Source organism: Cherax quadricarinatus, chromosome 44 (assembly GCF_038502225.1).
Source record: "Cherax quadricarinatus isolate ZL_2023a chromosome 44, ASM3850222v1, whole genome shotgun sequence".
NCBI classification, from domain to species: domain Eukaryota; kingdom Metazoa; phylum Arthropoda; class Malacostraca; order Decapoda; family Parastacidae; genus Cherax; species Cherax quadricarinatus.
The window spans coordinates 15421523-15448466 of NC_091335.1; the positions used below are offsets into that span (position 1 = coordinate 15421523).

The 26944-nt window shown below is 41.3% G+C and overlaps 1 protein-coding gene across 1 annotated transcript in view; it reads right to left on the bottom strand.

Moving 5' to 3' along the window:
• The window catches only part of LOC128697451 (hemocytin-like), a gene marked incomplete in the record, with an annotated part of 289908 nt that overhangs the window by 84117 nt on the left and 178847 nt on the right, over positions 1-26944 (bottom strand). Inside the window, 2 exon segments of the mRNA XM_070094123.1 lie at positions 12394-12541; positions 12725-12871. Coding sequence (XP_069950224.1) covers positions 12394-12541; positions 12725-12871 — 295 coding nt within the window.

The following is a 26944-nucleotide window of genomic DNA, read 5'->3' on the forward strand; positions in this document are numbered from 1 at the left end:
ACATTGGAGAGAAGGGGTATGGAAGAAGAGAATGTTTTCAGATATTTGGGAGTTGATGTGTCAGCAGATGGGTTTATGAACGATTAAGTTAACCATAGAATTGATGAGGGAAAAAAGGTGAGTGGTGCATTGAGGTATATGTGGAGAAAAAAAATATTGTCAATGGAGGCAAATAAGGGAATGTACGAAGGTATAGTGGTACCAACACTCTTTTATGGGTGTGAAGCTTGGTTTGTAAATGCTGCAGTGAGGAGGCAGTTGGAGGCAGTGGAGATGTCCTGTCTAAGGGCAATGTGTGGTGTAAATATTATGCAGAGAATTTGAAGTGTGGAAATTAGGAGGTGTGGAGTTAATAAAAGTATTAGTCAGAGGGCTGAAGAGGGGTTGTTGAAGTGGTATGATTATTTAGAGAGAATGGATGAAAAGTAGAATGACATGGAGAGTGTATAAATCTGTAGGGGAAGGAAGGTAGGGTAGGAGTAATCCTCAAAAAGGTTGGAGGGAGGGGGTAAAGGAGATTTTGTGGGCGAGAGACATGGACTTCCAGCAAGCGTGCACGAGCGTGTTAGATATGAGTGAATGGAGTCGAATGGTTTTTGGGACCTGACAAGCTATTGGAGCATGAGCAGGGTAATATTTAGTGAAGGGATTCAAGAAAACCGATTATTTTTATATACCCGGACTTGAGTCCTGGAAATGGGAAGTACAATGCCTGCACTTTAAAGGAGGGGTTTGGGATATTGGCAGTTTGGAGGGATATGTTGTGTATCTTTATATGTATATGCTTCTAAACTGTTGTGTTCTGGGCATCTCTGTAAAAACAGTGATTATGTATGAGTTAGGTGAAAGTGTTGAATGTTGATGAAAGTATTTATTTTTGGGGGATTTTCTTTATTTTTGGGTCACCCTGCCTCGGTGGGAGACGGCCAACTTGTTAAAAAAATATATATACATGTGTATATGTGTGTGTGTGTGTGTGTGTGTGTGTGTGTGTGTGTGTGTGTGTGTGTGTGTTACAAACAATCGCAGATGGGCGATCTTAACTATGCAGGACAAGCCACAGAGGAGGAGGGTGGAAATCTTAGCTCAAGTACTTTCACACTTCTCAGTGCATGATCAGGAGCTGTGCTATGTTGCAAGGGAGCAACCAAAGCAGGAAGAGAGGTCTCAGAGTAGTGTAGGTGTCACCGACCATGGTTACCCTTAACTCTGTCTAAGGGTAACCGTGGCCAATGACACCTACGCTAATCTGAGACCTCTCCCTGCTTTGGTTGCTCCTTTGCAACATTGAACAGCTTCTGATGATGCACCAAAAGTGTGAAGGTACTTGAGCTAAAGATTTCCACCCTCCAGTTGCTTGTCCTGCATATACGTGTGTGTGTGTGTGTACTCACCTATTTGTGGTTGCAGGGGTCGAGTCTTAGCTCCTGGCCCCGCCTCTTCACCGGTTGCTACTAGACCCTCTCTCTCCCCGCTCCATGAGCTTTATCAAACCTCGTCTTAAAACTGTGTATGGTTCCTGCCTCCACTACGTCATTTTCTAGGCTATTCCACTGCCTTACAACTCTATGACTGAAGAAATACTTCCTACTATCTCTCTGACTCATCTGTGTCTTCAACTTCCAATTGTGGCCTCTTGTTTCTGTGTCCCCTCCCTGGAACATCCTGTCCTTGTCCACCTTGTCTATTCCACGCAGTATTTTATATGTCGTTATCATGTCTCCCCTGACCCTCCTGTCCTCCAGTGTCGTCAGGCCGATTTCCCTTAATCATTCTTCATAGGGCATTCCCCTTAGCTCTGGAACTAACCTTGTCGCAAACCTTTGTACTTTCTCTAGTTTCTTGACATGCTTTATCAAGTGGGGGTTCCAAACAGGTGCTGCATACTCCAGTATGGGCCTGACATACATGGTGTACAGTGTCTTGAACGATTCCTTACTAAGGTATCGGAATGCTGTTCTCAGGTTTGCCAGGCGCCCATATGCTGCAGCAGTTATCTCGTTGATGTGTGCTTCCGGAGACATGCTCGGTGTTATACTCACCCCAAGATCTTTCTCCTTGAGTGAGGTTTGAAGTCTTTGGCCACCTAGCCTATACTCTGTCTGTGGTCTTCTGTGCCCTTCCCCTATCTTCATGACTTTGCATTTGGCAGGATTAAATTCAAGAAGCCATTTGCTGGACCAGGTGTCCAGTCTGTCCAGGTCTCTTTGAAGTCCTGCCTGGTCCTCATCTGATTTAATTCTCCTCATTAACTTCACATCATCTGCAAACAGGGACACTTCTGAGTCTAACCCTTCCATCATGTTGTTCACATATAACAAAAATAGCACTGGTCCTAGGACCGACCCCTGTGGGACCCCGCTCGTCACAGGTGCCCACTGTGATACATCATTACGTACCATGACTCGTTGTTGCCTCCCTGTCGGGTATTCTCTGATCCATTGCAGTGCCCTTCCTGTTATATGCGCCTGATGCTCTAGCTTCTACACTAATCTCTTGTGAGGAACTGTGTCAAAGGCCTTCTTGCAGTCCAAGAAGATGCAATCAACCCACCCCTCTCTCTCGTGTCTTACTTCTGTTATTTTATCATAAAACTCCAGAAGGTTTGTGACACAGGATTTTCCTTCCATGAATCCATGCTGGTTGGCGTTTATACTCTTGTTCCGTTCCAGGTGCTCCACCACTCTCCTCCTGATAATCTTCTCCATAACTTTGCATACTATACATGTCAGTGACACAGGTCTATAGTTTAGTGCCTCTTTTCTGTCTCCTTTTTTAAAAATGGGAACTACATTTGCCGTCTTCCATACCTCAGGTAGTTGCCCAGTTTCCAGGGACGTGTTGAAGATTGTGGTAAGTGGCACGCACAACATATCTGCTCCCTCTCTAAGGACCCACAGGGGGATGTTGTCCGGTCCCATTGCCTTTCAGGTATCGATGTCCCTTAGCAGTTTCTTCACCTCCTCCTCATCTGTATGTACGTCGTCCAACACTTGTTGGTGTATTCCTTGCTGGTGTCCCCATCTGGTCTGTCCCCCCAGAGTCCTTCCTGTCTCTACCGTAAATACTTCCTTAAATCTTGTGTTGAGCTCCTCACATACCTCTTGATAATTTCTTGTGAGTTCTCCACCTTCTTTCCTCAGCCTTATCACCTGGTCCTTGACTGTTGTCTTCCTCCTAATGTGGCTATACAGCAGTTTCAGGTCAGATTTGACTTTCGATGCTATGTCGTTTTCATACTGTCGCTGGGCCTCCCTCCTTATCTGTGCATACTCATTTCTGGCTCTTCTACTAATCTCCTTGTTTTCCTGGGTCCTATGCCTCCTGTACCTTTTCCATTCTCTGTTGCACTTAGTTTTTGCCTCCCTACACCTTAGGGTAAACCAAGGACTCGTTTTGGTCTTCCTATTATTTCTGTTTCCCTTGGGAACAAACCTTTCCTCTGCCTCCTTGCACTTTGTTGCCACATATTCCATCATCTCGTTTACTGATTTTCCTACCATTTCTCTGTCCCACTGAACCTCCTGCAGGAAGTTTCTCATACCTGTGCAGTCCCCCCCTTTTATAGTTTGGCCTGTCCCCTTCAGTTCCTGTTACCTTCTCCACTTGTAACTCTACTATATAATCAAAACTCAGGACCACGTGATCGCTAGCTCCAAGGGGCCTCTCGTAAGTGATGTCCTCAATGTCTGAACTGCTCAGGGTGAACACAAGATCCAGTCTTGCTGGCTCATCCTCCCCTCTCTCTCTGGTTGTGTCCCTGACATGTTGATGCATGAGGTTTTCAAGTATCACATCCATCATCTTGGCTCTCCATGTTTCGGGACCCCCATGTGGCTCCAGGTTTTCCCAGTCGATCTCCCTGTGGTTGAAATTGCCCATTACCAGTAACTTTGCTCTGCTCGAGTGAGCTCTTCTTGCCACCTCAGCCAGTGTGTCCACCATCACCCTGTTGTTTTCTTCGTACTCCTCTCTTGGCCTCCTGCAGTTCTGTGGTGGGTTATACATCACTCCAATGACTACTTTATGTTCTCCGGACTGAATTGTACCTACAATGTAGTCTCTTTCTCCAATCATGTCCATGCCTTCCATTTCCTCAAATCCCCATCGGTGTTTTATGAGCAGTGCAGTGTGTGTGTGTGTGTGTACTCACCTATTTGTGGTTGCAGGGGTCGAGTCTTAGCTCCTGGCCCCGCCTCTTCACCGGTTGCTACTGGGCCCTCTCTCTCCCCGCTCCATGATCTTTATCAAACCTCGTTTTAAAACTGTGTATGGTTCCTGCCTCCACTACGTCATTTTCTAGGCTATTCCACTGTGTGTGTGCATAATTTAAATTCTGATATATTAGTGGTAAGGACACCAAAAATATGAAATTTGATCTAAAATTTACAGAATTACACAGGTGTAAAGTTAGCAGTCTGGGTGCAATTTACACATCAGCAATTTCACTCACGTTGAGTCCTATTTAACCTCCAACCCCCTTAAACAAGATTCCCAAACGATTCTATATATACGTTCTCTTCAAGCGTAGCGCCCCTATAAAACATATATATATACGTTTTCAAACAGAGCTTTTGTTTTTCATTCCTTCAAAGTGGTATTGGCGTAATAGGCCTGAGTTGACCAGGGGCCTAGACATGAGAGAAGGGTTGTGCGCACTCAGTATGTGCAGTATACAAAAAATCTGGGCACACATCAACAAAGTAACCTGGGCTTACCTGGGACTGAGTAATGTATGGTAGGACCAGTCCTTCAGTTTCTATGTACTCCTTGAATTCCTGCACATATTTTTCAGCCGCTTTGTGGTCCGAACTGGCAGCCTCACCATGCCTTATCACACTATGGATGCCACTACGCTTCTTAAATCTCTCAAACCAACCTTTGCTGGCCTTAAATTCACTCACATCATCACTAGTTGCAGGCATTTTTTTAATTAAATCGTCATGCAACTTCAGTTGCCTAGACATGAGAGAAGGGGTGTGCGCACTCAGTATGTGCAGTATACAAAAAATCTGGGACACCTGGGTACCACATGGTAGGACCAGTTACACTCAGTTCTATCCTGGTTCAACATCATGGCACATCCTCATGATTTACTCACGCCTCATCGTATTAACACTTTACTATTCGAGGAAAGTGATACAGATCGTGAGTTTAGTGAATCTGACACCAATGGGGCCAGTAATATTCAAGGAATTAGTGAAAATGTCGACGATAACCCAGATGACCCTCAGCCCATCACCTCTGGGGTAGCCACACCTGACCCTGGGCCAATCACCTCTGGGGTAGCCAGTGTGGCCACACTGGGCCAAGCACCTCTGGAGTGGCGAGTGTTACCCATAGGTAACTTTGCAAGAGGAAACTATTATTTTCCCAGTGTTTTAGTGATAGTGAAAGTGATGTAAGTGATGATGAGATTGATTTTATGCCAATCAAGGATTCTTCTAGTGATAGTGAAGTTCATTATTCACCAGTGAAGTGCACTTTTAGGTGTCGTTATCTACGTTCAGGAAGTGTGCCATATGCAATCCCCAAGGGTCGTGGCAGGTCACAATCCAAAACCCCGGCAACTGACAGTGAAAGTGATCATGAAGGCGAGTATGCGGGGATGGAGGAAGTAGTGGTGGGTGGCATGGTGCCTGGACCACATGGTGCGGTGGGTGGACAGACAAAGGACTGCCCGGCATCCCCTCAACCATGTGCTGCCTCCACTCCTGTCCCTCCTCCTTGCTCCCCCTCGCCCCATGCCACAGGTCCACCCTGCACCATGTGATTGTGAGTGGAATTGGACACAAAGCATATTCGTGCCACAGCCTTGTGATTTTGATTTGAGTGGAAGTGGTATCCAGCCAGAATGTCCCATAATGAATGAGTCTACAGAGTTAGACTATTTCCAGTTGTACTTTGACGAGCCCATAATGAACTTGATAGTGACCCAGACAAACAATTATTACCGATATGTCATGGACAACATAACAGAGGTTGGAGAATCGTCACGGCTGCACAGGTGGAAGGACACAACAGTGGCTGAAATGTATTTATTCTTTGCCACTGTCATGCTTATGCCACATATCTATAAGAACAATATACGTAATTACTGGTCCACAGACCACTTCATCAGTACTCCAGTTTTCTGTGACCTCCTTCCCTGCAACAGATTCACTCTGTTGCTATGAATGTTGCACTTCTCAGACAGAAATACGCCAAACAGAAATGACCTTCTATACAAAATCCAGAAGTGTTTGTGCATTCGAAGCAGAAATTCAGTGCATACTTTTATCCCTTCAAGAACATTGTTGTTGATGAGTCCTTGATTCTGTTCAAGGAACGCTTGTCATTCAAGCAATATATACCGAGCAAATGTAATTGCTTTGGTATAAAACTTTTTGTTATGTGTGACTGTGAGAGTGGTCTTGTGTTGGATGTTATTGTATACACCGGGAGAAACACACTCGATGATGATAGACGGATGTTGGGCATTTCCGGTGATGTTGTTTGCAGGATGATGGAACCATACCTTGGCAAGAGCCATACACTGTACACAGACAACTGGTATACAAGCCCTATGCTCACTGATTTCCTACATGTAAACAATACTGATATATGTGGAACAGTGAGAAGAAATAGAAAACATATGCCAAAATTCAATGGAGGCAGCGTTGAAGGTGCAGTGCAAATGTTTCATGCTAATGACATCATGGCACTGACGTGGCATGACAAACGGGACGTGACATTGCTGTTAACCATCCACAGAAACGAGATGGTACAGACAGACAGACTGAGCAAGTTCAACAAAGAACCTATTGTAAAGCCAGCTGCTGTCGTGGACTATACAAACAATATGCGACTAGTTGACAGGTGTGACATGATGACAGGATTTGTTGACTGTGCGTAGGAGTCGCAAGTGGTATATAAAACTGTTTTTTCACCTTGTAGACATTGCAGTGCTCAATGCATTCAATATGTACAAAATAAAGACTGGAAAATGACAACATTTTGCAGAATTCTCTCTGAATGTTGTCAAACAGATAGCAAGAAAGTATGGTACCACACCTGTACCTGCCCCTCAACAGCGACCTGTCACACCACAACCTGTCCCCCAACCACAGCCAGAGGGGAAAGTGCCAGACCGAATCACTCCAAACTGTCACTATCTGGTACCAATATCACCTACCCAAAAGAAGAAGAATGCCCAGAAAAAGTGTGTTGTGTGTGCTACCACCAAAAAACGACCCCAGCAGTGGAAGGACACACGATTTATTTGTCACCAGTGTGGGGTGACACTCTATGAATCCATGCTTCATGGAGTATCATACAGTTGTGGAGTTCTAGAAACACACACATAAGTAGGACATGTAAATACTTGTATATAGTTGTAGATAATAGAATGTGATTCAGCCAGGTGTACAAAATCACCTGTCAGTGTGTACATGTGTGTTTATGACAATATGATAATAATTTCGTATATAGTATTGGTGTATAAACAACAATTGGCATTGAAATCAAAAGATTTGCCATAAAACATAATTATCATATCATGAAAACCAAGAAAATTAAAAAAAAAAAAAAAACAGAAGAAAACGGCAAATATGTAGAATTTTTGCAAGTGGCAGTGCTCCATGTTGCCATCAGTTGATCGCCAAGTGCTAACTTCGCAGCCTCATATCTCGGTAAGTACTCACCCTAAAATTTGTTTTTTATTCTATAATACTTAAAAAAATGTGCTCTTTTTTTATATTTTTTTTTTTCAAAATACTCGGGGCGCTGCGCGAGTGAAAGTACATATACGTTTGGACCGTTTAAGGGTTAAGCCAATTCTGTTACTCGGTTGGACCAAATTCTCAGCTGTTTCACTAGTATGCCATCTGTCCTATCGACTGAACACAAGAAACCACCCATTAAACTATTAGAACTATCCCATAAAGTGCACAAAATTTGATAATTCAGCCAATTTTGCACAAAATTACAAAAAAATAAAATTTAAAAACTGAGTCCAAAAAAAACACTGCAGGTATTCCAAGCACTAAAGCAACATTTTCAGGTCTCTTCTATATTACTCTTGCCCTCCAATTTGTATCATCATCAAACAAAAAAAATTGAAGATCTACTCTGTTTCTCGGATAACATAATATAACTAGGAATGATTGGTCATGGTTTCTAAAATCCCAGTAATTGAAGCAGCCTTAGTAATAACTCATCAAACATACTGACAGGTGTAGAGGAGGCCTTACCCATCCACAGAATAATTGTAAAAAATCAAATACAGTGGACCCTCGCCTAACGAATGCATCGCATAACGTTAAATCCGCCTAGCGATACATTTTAATGCAAAAAATTTGCCTCGGCTAGTGCTAAAAAACTCCCTCAATGCGATTCATTCGAGACGCATCCACGTGCGGCCTGAGCCCGCCTCACTTGTTCCGTGGGTGCCAGTGTTTACAAGCCAGCCACAGCGGTCGCTTCTAAGCATACAATCGGAATATTTCATATTATCACAGCCTTTTTAGTGATTGCACCTGCAAAATAAGTCACCATGGGCCCCAAGAAAGCTTCTAGTGCCAACCCTACAGCAAAAAGGGTGAGAATTACTATGGATATGAAGAAAGAGATCATAGCTAAGTATGAAAGTGGAGTGTGTGTCTCCGAGCTGGCCAGGTTGTACACAAAACCCCAATCAACCATCGCTACTATTGTGGCCAAGAAAACGGCAATCAAGGAAGCTGTTCTTGCCAAAGGTGCAACTTTGTTTTCAAAACAGAGATCGCAAGTGATAGAAGATGTTGAGAGACTGTTATTGGTGTGGATAAACGAAAAACAGATAGCAGGAGATAGCATCTCTCAAGCGATCATATGTGAAAAGACTAGGAAGTTGCATGACGATTTAATTAGAAAAATGATTGCAACTAGTGGTGATGTGAGTGAATTTAAGGCCAGCAAAGGTTGGTTTGAGAGATTTATGAATCGTAGTGGCATACATAGTGTGATAAGGCATGGTGAGGCTGCCAGTTCGAACCACAAAGCGGCTGAAAAATTATTATTTATTTATTTATTATCACACAGGCCGATTCCCACCAAGGCAGGGTGGCCCGAAAAAGAAAAACTTTCACCATCATTCACTCCATCACTGTCTTGCCAGAAGGGTGCTTTACACTACAGTTTTTAAACTGCAACATTAACACCCCTCCTTCAGAGTGCAGGCACTGTACTTCCCATCTCCAGGACTCAAGTCCGGCCTGCCGGTTTCCCTGAATCCCTTCATAAATGTTACTTTGCTCACACTCCAACAGCACGTCAAGTATTAAAAACCATTTGTCTCCATTCACTCCTATCAAACACGCTCAAGCATGCCTGCTGGAAGTCCAAGCCCCTCGCACACAAAACCTCCTTTACCCCCTCCCTCCAACCCTTCCTAGGCCGACCCCTACCCCGCCTTCCTTCCACTACAGACTGATACACTCTTGAAGTCATTCTGTTTCGCTCCATTCTCTCTACATGTCCGAACCACCTCAACAACCCTTCCTCAGCCCTCTGGACAACAGTTTTGGTAATCCCGCACCTCCTCCTAACTTCCAAACTACGAATTCTCTGCATTATATTCACACCACACATTGCCCTCAGACATGACATCTCCACTGCCTCCAGCCTTCTCCTCGCTGCAACATTCATCACCCACGCTTCACACCCATATAAGAGCGTTGGTAAAACTATACTCTCATACATTCCCCTCTTTGCCTCCAAGGACAAAGTTCTTTGTCTCCACAGACTCCTAAGTGCACCACTCACTCTTTTTCCCTCATCAATTCTATGATTCACCTCATCTTTCATAGACCCATCCGCTGACACGTCCACTCCCAAATATCTGAATACGTTCACCTCCTCCATACTCTCTCCCTCCAATCTGATATTCAATCTTTCATCACCTAATCTTTTTGTTATCCTCATAACCTTACTCTTTCCTGTATTCACCTTTAATTTTCTTCTTTTGCACACCCTACCAAATTCATCCACCAATCTCTGCAACTTCTCTTCAGAATCTCCCAAGAGCACAGTGTCATCAGCAAAGAGCAGCTGTGACAACTCCCACTTTGTGTGTGATTCTTTATCTTTTAACTCCACGCCTCTTGCCAAGACCCTCGCATTTACTTCTCTTACAACCCCATCTATAAATATATTAAACAACCACGGTGACATCACACATCCTTGTCTAAGGCCTACTTTTACTGGGAAAAAATTTCCCTCTTTCCTACATACTCTAACTTGAGCCTCACTATCCTCGTAAAAACTCTTCACTGCTTTCAGTAAAAAGCTGAAAAATATGTGCAGGAATTCAAGGAGTACATAGACAGTGAAGGACTGAAACCTGAATAAGTGTTTAATTGTGACGAAACAGGCCTGTTTTGGAAGAAAATGCCAAACAGGACCTACATTACTCAGGAGGAAAAGGCACTCCCAGGACATAAGCCTATGAAAGACAGGCTCACTCTGTTGATGTGTGCTAATGCTAGTGGTGATTGCAAAGTGAAGCCTTTATTGGTGTATCACTCTGAAACTCCCAGAGTGTTCAGGAAAAACAATGTCCTCAAGGCTAATTTGTGTGTGGTGTGGAGGGCAAACAGTAAGGCATGGGTCACTAGGACTTTTTCTATGACTGGTTACACCATGCATTTGCCCCCAATGTGAAAAATTACCCAATTGAAAAAAAATTAGACCTTAAGTGCCTCCTGGTATCAGACAATGCTCCTGGTCATCCTTCAGACGTGGCAGAGCAACTTTCTGCGGAAATGAGCTTCATTAAGGTTAAGTTTTTGCCTCCTAATACCACTCCTCTCCTGCAGCCCATGGACCAGCAGGTCATTTCCAATTTCAAGAAACTGTACACAAAAGCTATGTTTGAAAGGTGCTTTGTAGTGACCTCAGAAACTCAATTGACTCAAAGAGAGTTTTGGAGAGATCACTTTAGCATCCTCAATTGTGTAAACATTATAGGTAAGGCTTGGGAGGAAGTGACTAAGAGGACCTTGAACTCTGCTTGGAAGAAACTGTGGCCAGAACGTGTAGACAAAAGGGATTTTGAAGGGTTTGAGGCTAACCCTAGGAATCCTATGCCAGTTGAGGAATCCATTGTGGCATTGGGGAAGTCCTTGGGGTTGGAGGTTAGTGGGGAGGATGTGGAAGAGTTGGTGGAGGAGGACAATGAAGAACTAACCACTGATGAGCTGCTAGATCATCTTCAACAGCAAGAGGCCAGACCTGAGGAAACTGCTTCGGAGGAGGGGATAGAGAAATTGAAGAAGTTGCCTACTTCAAAGATTAAGGAAATGAGTGCAATGTGGCTTAAAGTGCAAACCTTTTTTGATAAAAATCACCCTCACACAGCTATTGCAAGCCGTGCTGGTGACTATTACACTGACAATGTTGTGAAACACTTTAGGAATGCCATAAAGGAACGGGAGGTACAGGCCTCTATGGACAGATATGTTGTGCGATAGAGGTCCAGTGACTCTCAAGCTGGTCCTGGTGGCATTAAAAGAAGAAGGGAAGTAACCCCGGAAAAGGAGAAAAGGACTTGCCACCTCAAGTCCTAATGGAAGGGGATTCCCCTTCTAAACACTAACACCATCCACAGTCTCCCCTCCTTCCATCCCATCAATCATCACCAGATCTTCAAAAAAGGTAAGTGTCATGTAACTGTGCATGTCTTCTTCAGTTTGTGTGTATTAAAATTAATATTTCATGTGGTAAAAATGTTTTTTTGTTCATACTTTCGGGTGTCAGGAACGGATTAATTTGATTTCCATTATTTCTTATGGGGAAAATTAATTCGGTTAACGATAATTTCGCCTAACGTTGAGCTCTCATGAACATATTAATAGCGTTAGGCGAGGGTCCACTGTATTTCTACTACTTTGAGCCTAATTTCAAGCTACTTCCATTACTGAAACAATAAAAATCATTTCTATTTTGGTAGTGCCTTCTATTCTGTCAACTGATATCAAGAAACAGTCAATAAAACCATAAAAATCATCCTAGAAAACACTTGGAAGATGCTACTTTAAACCAAACACATCCAACATGCACTGCATGGGGGCAAGATGTTTGTTATACTGTGCTGTGCATACTCACTGCACAGACTCATTCTCTCATATCTAGGGTAAAATTTACTGATCACAGCTTATCTGAGGGAGCTGAGTTCAAAATTTAGATCTATATAAGCAATCCTGCAGCCAATAACATAAACTACAGGGTATTTCACTCATAGGAGGCCCTGAGTATGTATGAGACAGTGAAAGAGTTAAAGGCTAAGAAACAGATTTGTTAGGCATTTAAAAACATAACATTTTTAAATCAATAACTAGTACATAAGTTACATGCCAAAGAAGACACATTACTAACGGTATGGGTGGAAACAACCAAGAACATCAGCTCTCATGGCAATATTGTTGTTCCATGTCTTAGGTCTGATCTCCAGAAAACGTGCTTGTATGAGTCTGTCAAACTCTGTCTTCACTGGAGTACTTCCATCATAGTTGCCAGGGAAAACCTGAAATAATATTACTGCATCTAATGCAATCAAATCTATACGTATTTACATTTTTGGTACTTACAAAATACCATATTTGTGTAATGGATGTAAAATCATATGTGGAAAACCAATAAAAAAGTTAAAAGGAATGAGGTTCCATGTAAAATTATTTAATAGACAAGATAATGAGTGAGGGACTACCTTATCATTGCCATCTAAGTCCTTTATAGTATTCCAAGTCTCACCATCTGGAGAGTAGCGGACAGTGAAAGATTCAACCCATTCATCAGCACCATCTCGCCCTTGTGTTATCACTCCTGATAACTTACTCGGCTCGACAAAGTCAAACTGTAAAGAAAAAGACTTACAAATTATACATAGTACTTAATTAGACAATATATAGGTAGTAGGTTGGTAGACAGCAACCACCCAGGGAAGTACAGTAGGGCCCCACTTATTCGGCGGGTTAGGTTCCAGGCTGTCGCCGGAAAGCAGACATCGTCGGAAGGCAGAACGCCATTTTTTCCATGTATAAATGCATATAAATGCCAGACAACAAGTTTACACTAAATTATATTAAGTTAGTAATAGAACTAGGCATTAAAAACACACAAAGTAAAATACATTCACAGTACATTTATTACTTATCTTAAAGTATTTGTAATCTTCATGTAGGGAGAGAGGTGAGTAGTACTTATATGTAGGAAGTCAGCTGCAGGTAGCCCAGGTGTAGGTAGCCCTGGCTCCCCATCTCATACTTAATATACGATATTTAAAACATCCCAGAGAGGTAAAATACACATACAGTACACTCATTATTTACCTTAAAATATGTGTAGTCTTAATATAGGAAGAGAGGCAAGTAGTATTTATTTGTAGGAAGTCAGTGCATGTAGCTGGTAGGTGTAGCCCGCCTGGGCTACACCTACCGGCTACCTACACTGTGGCCCAGAGCCATATTATTAACATCAACATACCTTGTTCACTGAATTTAATCATTTCTAACAACTACCTTTAGATACCATCATAAACGAAGGGAGAAGTAATGAATAATTCATACCGAAAATTGTAAACAAAAGCGAAGTGGGGGAGTGGCTGGGCCAAACGCAGATTCATACACGTTTTCTCTGATGGCTGAGCAGAGAAAACGCAATGTTGTCCCTCCACCCGGCTACCACACAGCTCTACAAGTATTATTATCAGAGCACATATAAAATACGCAATAAATGCCAGACAACAAGTTTACACTAACTTATATTAAGTTAGCAATATTATTATTATTATAATCAAGGGGGAAGCACTAAACCCATAGGATTATACAGCACCTGGGGGGATGTAGAAGGCATTCAGGCTTAATTCGGGGAACTGGAGAACAGATCCAATTCCCTAAATCAAGAGTCCCTCACCAACATCAAAGTTAGCAATAGAAATAGGCATTAAAAATACAATAAAAGGTAAGATACACACAGAGTACACTTATTACGTACCTTAAAATATTAATATTAATGTGTGAGAAGTGAATGGCAGGGTGTTTATTAAATAAAACCAGAATGGCACACCATCATCCTCTAACTTGGCACCTAAAGCAAGAGGCTTACGACTTCTCTTTTTATCACAGCTAACCTTAGACGCCATCGTCAATGAGAGCCAACTAGTTAACGAAAGAGTAAACGAGAGAGAGAATGAGATACAGAGTTGAGACAATGTAAGAACACAAACTGAACAGGTAGTGGGCGATCACTTGGTCAGGCGAAATAAATGCGTATTAATATGTGTCTACTTTTAGTTCATTCGCGTACGTTTGTAAGAGTTTGTAAAACATTTACCTCAATATTTTTTTTATTATAATAATAATTACCTCACAATACAAATACTCTTATATTGTGTACAAGTTAGTACAGAATAAACAAACAGCAACACACCATTTTTAGAATGAATGAAGATAATAATAATAATAATAATAATAAATCTATAGGGGAAGGAAAGAGGGGTAGGGGTCGTCCTCGAAAGGGTTGGAAAGAGGGGGTAAAGGAGGTTTTGTGGGTGAGGGGCTTGGACTTCCAGCAAGCGTGCATGAGCGTGTTAGATAGGAGTGAATGGAGACGAATGATACTTGGGACCTGACGATCTGTTGGAGTGTGAGCAGGGTAATATTTAGTGAAGGGATTCAGGGAAACCGGTTATTTTCATATAGTCGGACTTGAGTCCTGGAAATGGGAAGTACAATGCCTGCACTTTAAAGGAGGGGTTTGGGATATTGGCAGTTTGGAGGGATATGTTGTGTATCTTTATATGTTTATGCTTCTAGACTGTTGTATTCTGAGCACCTCTGCAAAAACAGTGATAATGTGCGAGTGTGGTGAAAGTGTTGAATGATGATGAAAGTATTTTCTTTTTGGGGATTTTCTTTCTTTTTTGGGTCACCCTGCCTCGGTGGGAGACGGCCGACTTGTTGAAAAAAAAAAAAAAAAAAAAAAAAAAAAAATATATATTATACAGTGGACCCCCGGTTAACGATTTTAATCCGTGCAAGAGGGCTCATCGTTATGCGAAATAATCGTTATGCGAATGAATTTTCCCCATAAGAAATAATGGAAATAAAATTAATCCGTGCAAGACGCCCAAAAGTATGAAAAAAATTTTTTTTTACCACATGAAATGTTAATTTTAATACACACAAACTGAAAAAGGCATGCACAATTAAATGACACTTACTTTTATTGAAGATCTGGTGATGATTGATGGGATGGGAGGAGGGGAGAGAGAGTGTTAGTGTTTAGAAGGGGAATCCCCTTCCATTAGGACTTGAGGTAGTAAGTCCTTTTCTGGGGTTACTTCCCTTCTTTTTTTAATGCCACTAGGGCCAGCTTCAGAGTCACTGGACTTCTTTCGCACAACATATCTGTCCATAGTGGCCTGTACCTCTCGTTCCTTTATGACTTGCCTAAAGTGTTTCACAACATTGTCAGTGTAATAATCACCAGCACGGCTTGCAATAGCTGTGTGAGGGTGATTTTCATCCATGAAGGTTTGCACTTCAAGCCACTTAGCACAGATTTCCTTTATCTTTGTAGTAGGCAACTTCTTCAATTTCTCTGTCCCCTCCTCTGAACCAGTTTCCCCAGGTCTGGCCTCTTGCTCTTGAAGTTGATCTATCAGCTCATCAGTGGTTAGTTCTTCATTGTCCTCCTCCACCAACTCTTCCACATCCTCCCCACTAACCTCCAACCCCAAGGACTTTCCCAATGCCACAATGGATTCCTCAACTGGCATAATCATCTCAGGGTTAGCCTCAAACCCTTCAAAATCCCTTTTGTCTACACATTCTGGCCACAGTTTCTTCCAAGCAGAGTTCAAGGTCCTCTTAGTCACTTCCTCCCAAGCCTTACCTATAAGGTTTACACAATTGAGGATATTAAAGTGATCTCTCCAAAACTCTCTTAGAGTCAGTTGAGTTTCTGAGGTCATTACAAAGCACCTTTCAAACAGAGCTTTTGTGTACAGTTTCTTGAAGTTGGAAATAACCTGCTGGTCCATGGGCTGCAGGAGAGGAGTGGTATTAGGAGGCAAAAACTTCACCTTAATGAAGCTCATGTCCCCATAAAGTCGCTCTGCCACGTCTGTAGGATGACCAGGGGCATTGTCTAACACCAGGAGGCACTTAAGTTCTAATTTCTTTTCAGTTAGGTAATCTTTCACATTGGGGGCAAATGCATGGTGTAACCAGTTATAGAAAAATTCCCTAGTGACCCATGCCTTACTGTTTGCCCTCCACAGCACACACAAATTATCCTTGAGGACATTCTTTTGCCTGAACGCTCTGGGAGTTTCAGAGTGATACACTAATAAAGGCTTCACTTTGCAATCACCAGTAGCATTGGCACACATCAACAAAGTAAGCCTGTCTTTCATAGGCTTATGTCCTGGGAGTGCCTTTTCCTCCTGAGTAATGTAGGTCCTGCTTGGCATTTTCTTCCAGAACAGGCCTGTTTCATCACAATTAAACACTTGTTCAGGTTTCAGTCCTTCAGTTTCTATGTACTCCTTGAATTCCTGCACATATTTTTCAGCCGCTTTGTGGTCCGAACTGGCAGCCTCACCATGCCTTATCACACTATGGATGCCACTACGCTTCTTAAATCTCTCAAACCAACCTTTGCTGGCCTTAAATTCACTCACATCATCACTAGTTGCAGGCATTTTTTTAATTAAATCCTCATGCAACTTCCTAGCCTTTTCACATATGATCGCTTGAGAGACGCTATCTCCTGCTATCTGTTTTTCATTTATCCACACCAATAAGAGTCTCTCAACATCTTCCATCACTTGCGATCTTTGTTTCGAAAACACAGTTGAACCTTTGGCAAGAACAGCTTCCTTGATTGTCTTTCTGGTGCCCACAATAGTAGCGATGGTTGATTGGGGTTTCTTGTACAGCTTGACTAGGTCAGCTATATGCACTCCACTTTCATACTTATCAATTATCTCTTTCTTCATTTCTATAGTAATTCTTACCCTTTGAGGTGTAGGGTTGGCACTAGAAGCTTTCTTGGGGCCCATGGTCACTTATTTTCCAGAAACAGCACCGAAAATACTGTAATAATACGAAATATTCCGAGTGTATGCTTGGATGTTACCGCGGAGGCTGGCTGGTAAACAATGGGACGGCTGGCACATGTGAGGCTGGCTGAGGGCACATTGGATGCGTCTAGGACGAAAATCGGTAAGCGGGTTTTTAATTGGTATGCGCGGCAAAAATTTTGCGATAAAAGTAATCGGTATGCGGAAAAATCGCTATGTGATGCCATCGTTATGCGGGGGTCCACTGTATATATATATTATATATATATATTATATATATATATATTTTATATATATATATATATATATATATATATATATATATATATATATATATATCTAGGTTTTTCTCCTTTTTCTAAATAGCTCTTGTTCTTTTTTACTTTTTCTATTGTCCATGGGGAAGTGGAAAAAATTCTTTCCTCTGTAAGCCATGCGTGTCGTATGATGCAACTAAAATGCTGGGAGCAATGGGCTAGTAACCCCTTCTCCTGTAAACATTTACTAAAAAAGAGAAGAAGAAAAACTTTATAAAACTGGGATGCTTGAATGTGCGTGGATGTAGTGTGGATGACAAGAAGCAGATGATTGCTGATGTTATGAATGAAAAGAAGTTGGATGTCCTGACCCTAAGCGAAACAAAGCTGAAGGGGTAGGGGAGTTTCAGTGGGGGGTAATAAATGGGATTAAATCTGGAGTATCTGAGAGAGTTAGAGCTAAGGAAGGGGTAGCAATAATGTTGAAGGATCAGTTATGGAAGGAGAAAAGAGAATATGAATGTGTAAATTCAAGGATTATGTGGATTAAAGTAAAGGTTGGATGCGAAAAGTGGGTCATAATAAGCGTGTATGCACCTGGAGAAGAGAGGAATGTAGAGGAGAGAGAGAGAGATTTTGGGAGATGTTAAATGAATGTATAGGAACCTTTGAACCAAGTGAGAGAGTAATTGTGGTAGGGGACCTAAATGCTAAAGTAGGAGAAACTTTTAGAGAGGGTGTGGTAGGTAAGTTTGGGGTGCCAGGTGTAAATGATAATGGGAGCCCTTTGATTGAACTTTGTATAGAAAGGGGTTTAGTTATAGGTAATATATATTTTAAGAAAAAGAGGATAAATAAGTATACAAGATATGATGTAGGGCAAAATTACAGTAGTTTGTTGGATTAAGTATTGGTAGATAAAAGACTGTTGAGTAGACTTCAGGATGTACATGTTTATAGAGGGGCCACAGATATATCAGATCACTTTCTAGTTGTAGCTACACTGAGAGTAAAAGGTAGATGGGATACAAGGAGAATAGAAGCATCAGGGAAGGGAGAGGTGAAGGTTTATAAACTAAAAGAGGAGGCAGTTAGGGTAAGATATAAACACCTATTGGAGGATAGATGGGCTAATGAGAGCATAGGCAATGGGGTTGAAGAGGTATGGGGTAGGTTTAAAAATGTAGTGTTAGAGTGTTCAACAGAAGTTTGTGGTTACAGGAAAGTGGGTGAGGGAGGGAAGAGGAGCGATTGGTGGAATGATGATGTAAAGAGAGTAGTAAGGGAGAAAAAGTTAGCATATGAGAAGTTTTTACAAAGTAGAAGTGATGCAAGGAGGGAAGAGTATATGGAGAAAAAGAGAGGTTAAGAGCGAGGTGAAGCAATGTAAAAAGAGAGCAAATGAGAGTGGGTGAGAAGTTATCAACAAATTTTGTTGAAAATAAGAAAAAGTTTTGGAGTGAGATTAACAAGTTAAGGAAGCCTAGAGAACAAATGGATTTGTCAGTTAAAAATAGGAGAGGAGAGTTATTAAATGGAGAGTTAGAGGTATTGGAAAGATGGAGGGAATATTTTGAGGAATTGTTAAATGTTGATGAAGATAGGGAAGCTGTGATTTTGTGTATAGGGGAAGGAGGAATAACATCTTGTAGGAGTGAGGAAGAGCCAGCTGTGAGTGTGGGGAAAGTTCATGAGGCAGTAGGTAAAATGAAAGGGGGTAAGGCAGCCGGGATTGATGGGATAAAGATAGAAATGTTAAAAGCAGGTGGGGATATAGTTTTGGAGTGGTTGGTGCTATTATTTAATAAATGTATGGAAGAGGGTAAGGTACCTAGGGATTGGCAGAGAGCATGCATAGTTCCTTTGTATAAAGGCAAAGGGGACAAAAGAGAGTGCAAAAATTATAGGGGGATAAGTCTGCTGAGTATACCTGGTAAAGTGTATGGTAGAGTTATTATTGAAAGAATTAAGAGTAAGACGGAGAATAGGATAGCAGATGAACAAGGAGGCTTTAGGAAAGGTAGGGGGTGTGTGGACCAGGTGTTTACAGTGAAACATATAAGTGAACAGTATTTAGATAAGGCTAAAGAGGGTTTTGTGCCATTTATGGAACTGGAAAAGGCATATGACAGGGTGGATAGGAGGGCAATGTGGCAGATGTTGCAGGTGTATGGTATAGGAGGTAGGTTACTGAAACAGTGAAGAGTTTTTATGAGGATAGTGAGGCTCAAGTTAGAGTATGTAGGAAAGAGGGAGATTATTTCCCAGTAAAAGTAGGCCTTAGACAAGGATGTGTGATGTCACCGTGGTTGTTTAATATATTTATAGATGGGGTTGTAAGAGAAGTAAATGCGAGGGTCTTGGCAAGAGGCGTGGAGTTAAAAGATAAAGAATCACACATAAAGTGGGAGATGTCGCAGTTGCTCTTTGCTGATGACACTGTGCTCTTGGGAGATTCTGAAGAGAAGTTGCAGAGGTTGGTGGATGAATTTGGTAGGGTATGTAAAAGAAGAAAATTAAAAGTGAATACAGGAAAGAGTAAGGTTATGAAGATAACAAAAAGATTAGGTGATGAAAGACTGAATATCAGATTGGAGGGAGAGAGTATGGAGGAGGTGAATGTATTCAGATATTTGGGAGTGGACATGTCAGCGGATGGGTCTATGAAAGATGAGGTGAATCATAGAACTGATGAGGGGAAAAGGGTGAGCGGTGCACTTAAGAGTCTGTGGAGACAAAGAACTTTGTCCTTGGAGGCAAAGAGGGGAATGTATGGGAGTATAGTTTTACCAATGCTCTTATATGGGTGTGAAGCATGGGTGATGAAAGTTGCAGCGAGGAGAAGGCTGGAGGCAGTGGAGATGTCATGTCTGAGGGCAATGTGTGGTGTGAATATAATACAGAGAATTCATAGTTTGGAAGTTAGGAGGAGGTGCAGGAGTGCCAAAACTGTTGTCCAGAGGGCTGAGGAAGGGTTGTTGAGGTGGTTCGGACATGTAGAGAGAATGGAGCGAAACAGAATGACTTCAAGAGTGTATCAGTCTGTAGTGGATAGAAGGCGGGGTAGGGGTCGGCCTAGGAAAGGTTGGAGGGAGGGGGGTAAAGGAGGTTTTGTGTGCGAGGGGCTTGGACTTCCAGCGGGCATGCGTGAGTGTGTTTGATAGGAGTGAATGGAGACAAATGGTTTTTAATACTTGATGTGCTGTTGGAGTGTCAGCAAAGTAACACTTATGAAGGGGTTCAGGGAAACCGGCAGGCCAGACTTGAGCCCTGGAGATGGGAAGTTCAGTGCCTGCACTCTGAAGGAGGGGTGTTAATGTTGCAGTTTAAAAACTGTAGTGTAAAGCACCCTTCTGGCAAGACAGTGATGGAGTGAATGATGGTGAAAGTTTTTCTTTTTCAGGCCACCCTGCCTAGGTGGGAATCGGCCAGTGTTAATAAAAAAAAAAGTTGACTGTCAGATAACACAGTAGTTATGATATTGAAAACAGAGTGTAATGAAAAAAAGGGGGTACACTGAATTTTTTTAACACATTAGCTGTTTCCCACCAAGGCAGGGTGACCCAAAAAGAAAGAAAAACCCAAAAAGAAAGAAAAAACTTTCATCATCATTCAACACTTTCACCATCACTCATACATAACCACTGTCTTTGCAGAGGCACTCAGAAATGACAGTTTAGATGTCCCTCCAAACTGCCAATATCCTAAACCGCTCCTTTAGAGTGAAGACACTGTACTTCCCATTTCCAGGTCTCAAGTCCAGCTAACCAGTTTCCGTGAATTCCTTCACAAAATATTACCCTGCTCACACTCCAACAGCTCATCAGGTCCCAAAAACCATTTGTCTCCATTCAATCCTATCTAACACACTCACACATGCTTGCTGGAAGTCCAAGTCCGTTGCCCACAAAACCTCCTATACCCCCTCCCTCCAACGGACATGTCTTCCTTCCCTAACAGATTTATAAGCTCTCCAAGTCATTCTACTTTGTTCTATTCTCTCTAAATGACCAAACCACCTCAACAGCCCCTCTTGAGCACTCTAATACTTTTAATAACTTTGCACCTCCTCTTAATTTCCACACTTGGAATTCTCTGCATAATACTTACATCACACATTGCCCTTAGACATGACATCACTGCCTTTAGCTGCCTCCTCACTGCAGCATTTACAACCCATGCTTCACACCCATATAAGAGTGTTGGTACCACTATACTCTCGTACATTCCCTTCTTTGCCTCCATGGATATTGTTCTTTGTCTCCACAGATAACTCAATGCACCATTCACCTTTTTTCCTTCATCAATTCTATGGTTTACTTCATCACTCATGAACCCATCAACTGGCAAGTCATTATAGTTCCTTAGAGTAGTATATAGCAGTACCTCCTCCTGACTGATCAGGCTTGCAGTTGTGTATGGCTGTGTAACCAGGTAAGGCAAAGATGTTTGTTAAGTCATGTTTCAGTGAGAATGATAAAAGATATGTTAACATTTAGAGAATTTAGAAGCGCAAGGAGGTCATCATAGTGTTTACTCAATGACCTGATATTGTACTTGATTACCGTTATGTTCTTGTTGGCACTGAGTACAGCCTCAGCCTGACTGGCAGTGTAGTAATGGCAGTTATTGTTAGGATTATTTGTGCTGTTTAACAAGAGGCTAGTATCAGGATCAATATTTGCATTCATAAGAGTAATGAAGAATGTAGCTAAGAATCAAATAAAAGTAACTAAGGGACAAGCTTTAAAAAAATAAATTGTAAACCAGTTGCTAACAACTACTATCAAGGATGAATATATGGATTGAGACTATTAATTAAAACAAAAAAGAATGAGTTACTGAGTATAGTAAGTTAAACTTAAAATGATAACACTTTAGCAACTGACTGAGCACACTGATTAGCACCTGCTTTAGCACCTGGTATTGCTGAATAATATAAACTGATAAACAATATAGTTTTCTTCTTTTTCTTTTTACACACTTATGCAACACATGGGAATCTTTATTGAAGAAACGTTTCGCCACACAGTGGCTTCATCAGTCCAATACAAAGTAGAAATGGGTAAGGAGAGTAGAAGTATGAGGTAATCAGTCCCTCAACCTGGATACGATGTGTTCAGTCCATCACTCTTGTAGTAAGTGCAGCATAGGGCCAGAGAGGTGGCTTATATACTGCGGTGAGATGAGTTGAAGCAGGAGGAGGCGGGATCTTAGTGGGACCTGCCACTAAAGTAAGTAGGTCATCGTCCAAAGGTTTGGGCAAGCGTTGAAGTCTTTGTACCAAGATTCCATGATGTTGCAGTGTCTGACAGATGTGATGAATGGTTTTGAAAACCGACAAGTATTTGTATTGGACTGATGAAGCCACTGTGTGGCGAAACGTTTCTTCAATAAAGATTCCCATGTGTTGCATAAGTGTCTCAATTCTTCAACTTGTCGGTTTTCAAAACCATTCATCACATTTTTCTTTTTAGTAAGTTATATGGGAAAAGGGGTTACTAGCCCCTTGCTACCAGCATTTTAGTTGACTTTTACAACATGCTTGGCTTGCAGAGGAAAGATTCTTATTCCACTTCCCCATGGATATGAAAGGAAAAGCAACAACAAGAACTATTAAGAAAAAAATCAAAGAAAACTCAGATGAGTGTGTATACATAAACATGTACATGTATGTGTAGTGTGACCTAAGTGTAAGTAGAAGTAGCAAGATGTACCTGAAATCGTGCATTTTTGTTTTTTTAACAAGTCGGCCGTCTCCCATCGAAACAGGGTGACCCAAAAAGAAAGAAAATCCCCAAAAAGAAAATACTTTCATCATCATTCAACACTTTCACCTCACTCACACATTATCACTGTTTTTGCAGAGGTGCTCAGAACACAACAGTTTAGAAGCATATATGTATAAAGACACACAACATATCCCTCCAAACTGCCAATATCCCAAACCCCTCCTTTAGAGTGCAGGCATTGTACTTCCCATTTCCAGAACTCAAGTCCGGCTATATAAAAATAACCGATTTCAATGAATCCCTTCATTAAATATTACCCTGCTCACAATCCAACAGATCGTCAGGTCCCAAATACCATTCGTCTCCATTTACTCATATCGAACACGCTCATGCACGCCTGCTGGAAGTCCAAGCCCCTCACCCACAAAACCTCCCTTACCCCTTCCTTCCAAACCTTTTTGAGGGCGACCTCTACCCTGCCTTCCTTCCCCTACAGATTTATACACTCTCTATGTCATTCTACTTTGATCCATTCTCTCTAAATGACCAAACCACCTTAACAACCCCTCTTCAGCCCTCTGACTAATACTTTTATTAATTCAACACCTTCTCCTAATTTCCACACTCCGAATTTTCTGCATAATATTTACACCACACAGTGCCCTTAGACAGGACATCTCCACTGCCTCCAACCGCCTCCTCGCTGCTGCATTCACAACCCAAGCTTCACACCCATATAAGAGTGCTGGTACTACTATACTTTCATACATTTCCTTCTTTGCCTCCATAGATAACGTTTTTTGTCTCCACATATACCTCAATGCATCGCTCACCTTTTTTCCTTCATCAATTCTATGATCAACCTCATCCTTCATAAATCCATCCGCCGACACGTCAACTCCCAAGTATCTGAAAACATTCACTTCTTCCATACTCCTCCTCCCCAATTTGATATCCAATTTTTCTTATCTAAATCATTTGATACCCTCATCACCTTACTCTTTTCTATGTTCACTTTCAACTTTCTACCTTTACACACACTCCCAAACTCATCCACTAACCTTTGCAATTTTTCTTTAGAATTTCCCAAAAGCACAGTATCATCAGCAAAAAGCATCTGTGTCAATTCCCATTTTGCATTTGATTCCCCATAATTTAATCCCACCCCTCTCCCGAGCACCCTAGCATGTACTTCTTTTACAAACCCATCTATAAATATATTAAACAACCATGGTGACATTACACATCCCTGTCTAAGACCTACTTTTACTGGGAAGTAATCTCCCTCTCTTCTACACACCCTAACCTGAGCCTCACTATCCTCATAAAAACTCTTTACAGCATTTATTAACTTACCACCTATGTAACATCTGCCACATTGCTCCCCTATCCACTCTATCATATGCCTTTTCTAAATCCATAAATGCAATAAAAACTTCCCTACCTTTATCTAAATACTGTTCACATATATGCTTCAATGTAAACACTTGATCTACACATCCCCTACCCACTCTGAAACCTCCTTGCTCATCCACAATCCTACATTCTGTCTTGCCTCTAATTCTTTCAATTATAACCCTACTGTACACTTTTCCTGGTATACTCAGTAAAATTATTCCTCTATAATTTTTACAATCTCTTTTGTCCCCCTTCCCTTTATATAAAGAGACTATACATGCTCTCTGCCAATCCCTCGGTACCTTCCCCTCTTTCATACATTTATTAAACAAAAATACCAACCACTCCAACACTATATAATCCCCTGCTTTTAACATTTGTCATGATCCCATCAGTTCCAGCTGCTTTACCCCCTTTCATTCTACGTAATGCCTCATACACCCCCCCACACTCACATCCTGTTCTTCTTCACTCCTAAAAGATGGTATACTTCCCTGGCCAGTGCATGAAATTACCGCTTCCCTTTCTTCGTCGACATTTAAAAGTTCCTCAAAATATTCTCGCCATCTACCCAAACCTCCATCTACACATCTACTAACTCCCCTACTCTGTTTTTAACTGACAAATCCATTCATTCTCTAGGTTTTCTTAACTTGTTTAACTCATTCCAAATTTTTTTCTTATTTTCATTAAAATTCCTTGACAGTGCCTCTCCCACTCTATCATCTGCTCTCCTTTTGCACTCTCTCACCACTCTCTTCACCTTTTTTTACTCTCCATATACTCTACTCTTCTTATAACACTTCTGCTTTGTAAAAACCTCTCATAAGCTAACTCTTTCTCTTTTATCACATCCTTTACTTCATCATTCCACCAATCACTCCTCTTTCCTCCTGCCCCCACCCTCCTATAACCACAAACTTCTGCCCCACATTATAATACTGCATTTTTAAAACTATTCCAACCCTCTTCAACCCCCCCACTACTCATACTTGCACCAGCCCACCTTTTTGCCAATAGTTGCTTATATCTCACCCGAACTTCCTCCTCCCTTAGTTTATACATTTTCACCTCCCTCTTGCTTGTTGTTGCCACCTTCCTCTTGTCCCATCTACCTATTACTCTAACTGTGGCTACAACTAAATAATGATCCGATATATCAGTTGCCCCTCTATAAACGTGTACATCCTGGAGCCTACCCATCAACCTTTTATCCACCAATACATAATCTAACAAACTACTTTCATTACGTGCTATATCATACCTTGTGTATTTAATTATCCTCTTTTTCATAAAATATGTATTACTTATTACCAAACCTCTTTCTACACATAGCTCAATTAAAGGCTCCCCATTTTCATTTACCCCTGGCACCCCAATTTTACCTACTACTCCCTCCACAACATTTTTGCCCACTTTAGCATTGAAATCCCCAACCACCATTACTCTCACACTTGGTTCAAAACTCCCCACGCATTCACTCAACATTTCCCAAAATCTCTCTCTCTCCTCTACACTTCTCTCTTCTCCTGGTGCATATACGCTTACTATAACCCACTTTTCACATCCAACCTTTATTTTACTCCACATAATCCTTGAATTAATCCATTTATAGTCTCTCTTTTCCTGCCATAACTTATCCTTCAACATTATTGCTACTCCTTCTTTAGCTCTAACTCTATTTGAAACCCCTGACCTAATCCCATTTATTCCTCTCCACTGAAACTCTCCCACCCCCTTCAGCTTTGTTTCAGTTAAAGCTAGGACATCCAGCTTCTTCTCATTCTTCTCATTCATGTTTATGAGACAGAAAAAAGACACCAGCAATCCTACCATCATGTAAAAGAAATACAGGCTTCGGTTTTACACTGACCTGTTAGGACAGTAGTGCTTTCTTGAGTAGCTGCTGTCTACCAACCTACTACCTATACTTTAGAGGAGGGATTAGGGACATTGGCAGTTTGGAGGGACTTCTAAACTGTCATATCTGAGTGCCTCTGCAAAGACAGTGATTATATATGAGTGATGGTGAAATTGTTGAATGATGTGGGAGATGGCTGGTGTGTTGAAAAAAAAAATATAGTAAAAAAAATATATACTAGAACCAGTAATATATTAGAACAAGGAAGTTTAAAGTGGCTTAATTAGAAAATAAATAAAACTAATTATTATGGTTAATTAACAAGAGTATATAGAAAACTATAATTACTTTATAATAAAAAATTTGGGGGGGTAAGTAAAATAGGACATTTGGAGTTGACTATAAAAAATATATACATGTATACCCTTTTTTGCTAGACAAATGAGTGCACAATCCTTTTCAATATAATTTTTTAATTGATAATACTGTTATCAAGACAGGAGATAGAAAAAAAAAAAACAAGGAACAGAAGTAAGGCATTATATATTCAGCAATAAAAATGCAATAAAAAGTGAGGTAATTTACACTATAC